The 6,000-nt window shown below is 47.0% G+C and overlaps 1 protein-coding gene across 1 annotated transcript in view; it reads right to left on the bottom strand.

Moving 5' to 3' along the window:
- DNAAF9 (dynein axonemal assembly factor 9) overlaps window positions 1-6,000 on the bottom strand; it is a 144,236-nt gene that overhangs the window by 18,017 nt on the left and 120,219 nt on the right. The window contains exons 33-34 of the mRNA XM_075066669.1: window positions 2,314-2,388; window positions 1,903-2,105 (exon numbers count right to left, since the gene is read on the bottom strand). Coding sequence (XP_074922770.1) covers window positions 1,903-2,105; window positions 2,314-2,388 — 278 coding nt within the window. The remainder of the gene's footprint in view (window positions 1-1,902; window positions 2,106-2,313; window positions 2,389-6,000) is intronic.

A 6,000-nucleotide genomic window follows, 5' to 3' on the forward strand; every position in this document is an offset into this window, starting at 1 on the left:
AACAGAGGAATTAACCTTCCCTCCATCTCCTTTTCCCCCTTCCAGACTTTCCCTGAGAGATACACTGATCCAACTCCTTGGATCCTAAAACAGAGAGGAATTAACCTTTCCCCCCTCTTCTCTCCCCCCACCACTCCCTGGTGAGTTCAGACCCAATCCCCTTGAGTCTTACACAAGGAAAAAAATCAATCAGGTTCTGAAAAAAGAAAGCTTTTAATTAAAGAAAGAAAGAATAAAAATTATCTCTGTAAAACCCAAGATTGGAAAATGTTTACAGGGTCTTACAGTGCTTTACATCTAGACTAGATGGACTCCTTCCCCCTAGCTAAGTTACAGTTACAGCAAACAGAGGTGAAATATCCTTCCAGCAAAATACACATTTTGCAATTAAAAGAAACACAACATAAATAACTACCTCCGCCTCTTCTAGTACTTCAGTACTTATTTCTGAACTTATGAAGACTGTTTCAGAAGAAAGGAGAAAGATCTGGCTTGCACGTCTGGTCCTCTCTTAGTCTCCAAGATTGAGATAACAAACGAACAACTAAAAGAAATAAGCATCAGCACAAACAAAGCACTTCCCTCCACCGACTTCCCTCCACCAAGATTTGAAAGTATCTTGTCCCCCGATTGGTCCTTTGGTCAGGTGTCAGCCAGGTTCACTGAGCTTGTTAACCCTTTACAGGTAAAAGAGACATTAACCCTTAACTATCTGTTTATGACACCATCTAATTAAAGATTGTACCAAAATGTGTATGGACAAGGAGCTAGAGTTAATGCAATGTGTGCAACCATAATTTTAATAGTTCCTGACTCAAGTGCTGAACTGTGCAAACTTAATGTTCTCAGTTTTTGCATGGAGTTTTCTCTAAAAAAGAAGAATTCAAAGAGATTCACTCGCCAGTACTTTGGAACTATTTGATTGGAAAGCACCGTAGCAACACCTTTTCCCATACTCCTCAGGAGCTCAGACTGGTCACAGCACCTAAAAAGCCTACTGGAGCACTGATTGCAGTCCCTATAGTATCTCAGAAACAAGACATTCTTGTCCATCTTACAAAGTGCATGTCCCCAACCCCTTTACTCTTCACGATGTGGTGATGTTAGCCACGCACATTTTGAACTTAACAGCTCACTTTAAAACTTAGCAAAAAACCTGAACATATGATTTTCAAGGCAATGTAAATCAAAACCAGGTTTCACCTGAACACAGGTTATTTCCATGCTATATTTAAACTTTCTTTCCACAGCAGTTTGCAAAATGTTTTAAAAACAGGAAGAGAACACATCCACTCCCACCAAAAGAATTGTTTCATGATGAAAAATAGCTGATTAGTTTTTGCTCAAAACTTTTAAAAAAATCTTCACAGTCAAGCAGAGACCAAGCTTGGAAAATTTAAGCCCAAATGATCAATATCTGAGCAATCGAGAACAAGAGGGAGGAATGGAAACAGTTATACACTAACTATGGTGGTCACTGCTGCTCATTATCATTACACCGAAGTGCAGGTTCCACACACTGAATTTTCTGCCTGAGCTTAGACTGCTCTGGACCCTATCCATATGAAGGACAACCACGTCTCAAGTCCAAGTCTTCTTGGATTTATCTGGACATACTCGCATACTCAATTTGCTATGGCGTATTCTGTAGCAAAGAGTTCTCACCCTGAATATGTTGTGACATGTTTTAAAAATAAAGTTTGAATTACAGGTCGCACCGGTGAGCCTTTTCAGCCATCTTGTTGAAAAGATCATTTCTAATGACATAATCATTGGTGCGCTACGCAGGACACAGTTTCCAGTCTACTTTAACTGTAAGAATATTAGAACACTCAAATTTCTCTTTGAATTTTTAAGCCAAGCAACATAGAAAAAAATCCCAACAGTTGTGTGTCCACAAACCTGCTTTGCAGTTTGTCTGAGCCAGTCTTTTATATCCTCTTCCTTAAGAGAGCAGCCAATGAACACAAGGAAGCACTCTTGCTGACCGCTGCGATCTCTGTTATCATTTCTTGAATCAGGAGGAGTAGGCCCCTCCTGGACAGGCACAAGGCTTAATGAATTAGATGCTGTATTATGACAGACTTCTATCATCTTATCAGAATCTACCAAAAAGAGAAGACATTTTCTTTAAACACTGGGCTCATATAGCTGACTTATCCCAAATATTTTCACAGGTAGCATATGTGCATAGATGTGTATGGTTCCTTTACAAACCAAACAACTACAAATTACATATTTTAGTATTCTCAGAGTAGGTGAAAACAAGCAGTGTAATCTCAAGACCATGCATACGAAGTAGACTACAGTTACCTGAAAACTTAACTTTGCCCAAAATATGGTATATGTTTCCAGAAAAAGGACTTGACTTAATTGATGACTTAATTGCTGTATGAAATAAAAATAAAAACAGGTTATTCAACTTATTTTTCTCTTCCCTGGTGCAGCTCATTCAGCATAGTTCACCTTGGCTAGCGGTAGAAGGTTACAGTCCCAATCTCTAAATAACCCACTTCATACTATTTTCTATCCTACGTCCTTTGAAGCCCACACTATTCACAAAACATGGTTACTCCCTTTGTAACTGTTGTTCTTCAAGATGTGTTGCTCATATCCATTCCAGTAGGTGTACGCGCCGCGCGTGCACATTCGTCGGAGAACTTTTACCCTAGCAACTCCAGCGGGCCGGCAGGTTGCCCTTATGCAAGTGCGTGCCATGGCGGTATATATATACCCCGGCCGGCCCGCCTGCTCCTTCATTCTTCTTTGCCAGCTACTTCCACAGTCGGAGCAGGGCGGGTGTGATAGGATTATGAGCAAAGCACACATCTCGAAGAATCAACAGTTATGCAAGGTGAGAACCCGTTGTCTTCTTCGAGTTCTTGCGTCAATCCATTCAGTTAGGTGATCCCAACCTTACCTTAGGCGCGTGGGTCGATTGAAGTGAGTCACATCGCACAGCAAGTCCAAGCGCCGCATTTTTCTCCCTGACTGTTGACCCAGGCATAATGTTGTAGCCAAAGTCGTGCACAGACAGTGGCTGCCTGCAGATCTCTCTGAATGGCTACTCGTCGAACGCTGTCGATGAACCTGGCTCTGTTAGACGTGCGCCGTTTACTCTGCCCGGGGAAGCCAGTGCGTAACAGTCCGAATAACCCAGATAGTCACCCATGAGGAAATCCGCTGAGAGGAGACTAGGCTAACCCTCTAAACTCGTCAGCTGACGCGGACAAAGAGGCTGCGTGGACCTACGAATTTTGCTCTCTATATAAAGGAGCGCTCTGCGCACTCCAAGAGTGTAACTGATGCTCCCTGCGAACAAGCTGCATTTTTAGGGAAGAGAAGTTAGGAATATGTCCTGTTTGACATAAAGGCCGAAACACCTGAGAAGAAAGCGGCGGTGCTCTCCTCAGTTGCACCTGTCCCGATGAATACCCATATAAAGAACTACACTCAGGCGCGCCAGCTCCGATACGCGAGGACTGACGAACGTATCCCCCAAGAATCCGTCTTCTAGATAAGTAGAGGAGAACACGTAGCAGCGGCTCGAAACGGGGAGGACATGAGATGGGATAGCACCAGCTAAGATCCCCAGAGGGCCCTGGTTGCACTTGCGGTAAAGGCGTTCCAGCCCCTTTGAGGATCAGACACCACTGGGGCGAGAAGACAGACTCTGCTTCACTCCCTGTGTGAAAGTGGAGATGCGCTAACAGGAACGCGAGAGAGAGGACATGCACAGCCTTGTTTTATTTTTTTTCTCTTTTATTCTTCTTTCTTACGACCAAAGTAATCTAAAATCACTGTATGGTAGACATCCTGGGAAGCGCGTCTCGCGTACCAGCACGTAAAACTTCCATTTGCTACATATGTCGCCCTTGTAAATGTTTCTTATTCCCAGATAAAACCTCCTCACGGAAGAGCAATAATTCGACCGAGGACACTCAGGAACCCACTGCTGAGATGGTGAGCGACTGGAGGATCCGTGACAAAGCGGCACCGTTCTGTCCTGCTGACCAGTCCAAGGTGAAGAAGGCAGGAACCGGATCGCTACCGAACATGGCATCAGCAACAAGGAGTACCTAATTCTGACAGGCCCATGCCGAGACGATCAGAAATCCACGCCCGTCCCTGCGCGCCTTCAGAACGGTACATGTGTAACGGGAACGGCGGAACCATAGAAGTATGCGTTGTCAGGTGAATTTAGAAAACGCGCTATCGAGCCCGCTCCGGCCCCTGGAAAGAGCAGCAAACATCGGCACTTCCTGTTCCTGCTGTTGCCAAAGATTCCACGTGTGGTGCCCCCACGCCGGAAGAGCGCTAAGGCGACATCCCGGGCGAAGGACCCACGTGGGACTGAAGACCGGCTGAACTGTCCCGCCAGATATTCGAGCCCCTGCAAGTAGAAGCGATCAGCTGAGGAATCCGAGTTGGGTATGCAAACTCCTCACAGTATCGTTGCTTCACTAGAAAAAAGAGGAATTTCTCCGCCTGCTTCTTCACGTAGGAAACCCCGTTGTTTGTCGAAAAGACTGAAAACACAGCGCTCCTATCTACATGGAATCTGAACAACCAGCGACCCCTCTCTCTCTCTCGGATGTTGTACGGAGGGCAGCCGGAGAGACTCAGCAACCCTGTCCTGAGTCCCTAGATGAGCCCCCATCCCCAAATCTGGATGCCGCCGTTCTCAGGGCCAAGCGATGCTGGGCTGATGAATACGGAAGAGCCCCACACATACAACGACTTGATCTTACCACCATTGGTAGAAGAAAGGATGACTTGAACGGATCCCACCGTGTCCAACGGCCAACGAGATCTTTCCGAACGTAGCTGAGGCTGAGCCAGTGATTGCAGGGCCGTCAGCGGTCGGCCTAGTCGCTGTGTACGACATGTTGCAGCCCATTTGCCACCCAACAACTCAGGCAAGTGCGCAGGGAGTCAGACGTTGCGACTAGCCTGTGATGATGGACGACAGCGTCTGAACCGTGCCTAGAAGGAACCCCCTGGCATTAGGGAGTCTAAATCCTCGATAAACTCTATCCTTGTAGTAAGAATGGGTGACTTTCTCCCATTAAACAGCCGAGCGTAGAGAAAAGGGGCTGACCACTTGACTCTCCTGACTCATCCCTAGTGAGAGGGTTCTCCTGATAAGCCAGTCTCGTTGGTAGGAAACACGCTACCCGACTTGCGACGATAGAAACGCGACGACCTACCTGCCACATTTGTGAACACTCTCGGCCTGGCCTGGAAGTCGAGATGGCTGAGACTGTGAATATTTAGTGCGGCCGCCCGTACCAATGAGCGAAGAACCTTCGAATGGGCGAAAGATGACATATATTGAAATAGGCGTCCTGTCATTTCGAGGCCTCCTACCATCTCCGGATCCAGGGAAGATAATGTACCCCAAGGAAACCATGCGACCTTCAACTTGTGAATATATCTGTCTGCGTCTGCCGGAGAATCGTAGGATGTCCGCCAGACCTCCCTCTTTGTACAGAAAGTAACGGGGAAAGGATGGAACCCCTTGACCGTCTCGTCCTCCGGCACCTCCTCTACGCCCCTTGTCGGAGCGTGCAACCCTTGTCATGAGATTCTCATTGAGAGGTTCCTGAAGACGCGAGGAAGAGGGGGCGCGAGGGCGCACGAAGCAAATCACGCAGCCGCCGGAGACCCAACGATGCCTTAGTAAACTGGCGCTCACCCGGGGAAGAACGAGGCTGTTGGAAAAGGGAAAAGATGGATCCATCGAAAAAACTGTTTAGCCCCCCGCGCGCACCTTCAAAGTAAAGGACGTCTCGACCGGATACGCTTGTGAGGACCTGTTGATTTTGGCCCCCTTGCTGCCAGAGTCTCTGCGCCTTCTCACTTCTAGTTGCGTTCTTGCTTGGCAAAGTCTGTCTTTGCCTGTTTCTGGGAAGGCCCCTGTGGCTTCGCGACTATCTCTGAACCGACTACCGACTGTGCACTTTGTGTGGACAGTTGCCGAGGGCAACGCATAATACC

The sequence above is a fragment of the Chelonoidis abingdonii genome, chromosome 5, assembly GCF_003597395.2.
Source record: "Chelonoidis abingdonii isolate Lonesome George chromosome 5, CheloAbing_2.0, whole genome shotgun sequence".
NCBI classification, from domain to species: domain Eukaryota; kingdom Metazoa; phylum Chordata; order Testudines; family Testudinidae; genus Chelonoidis; species Chelonoidis abingdonii.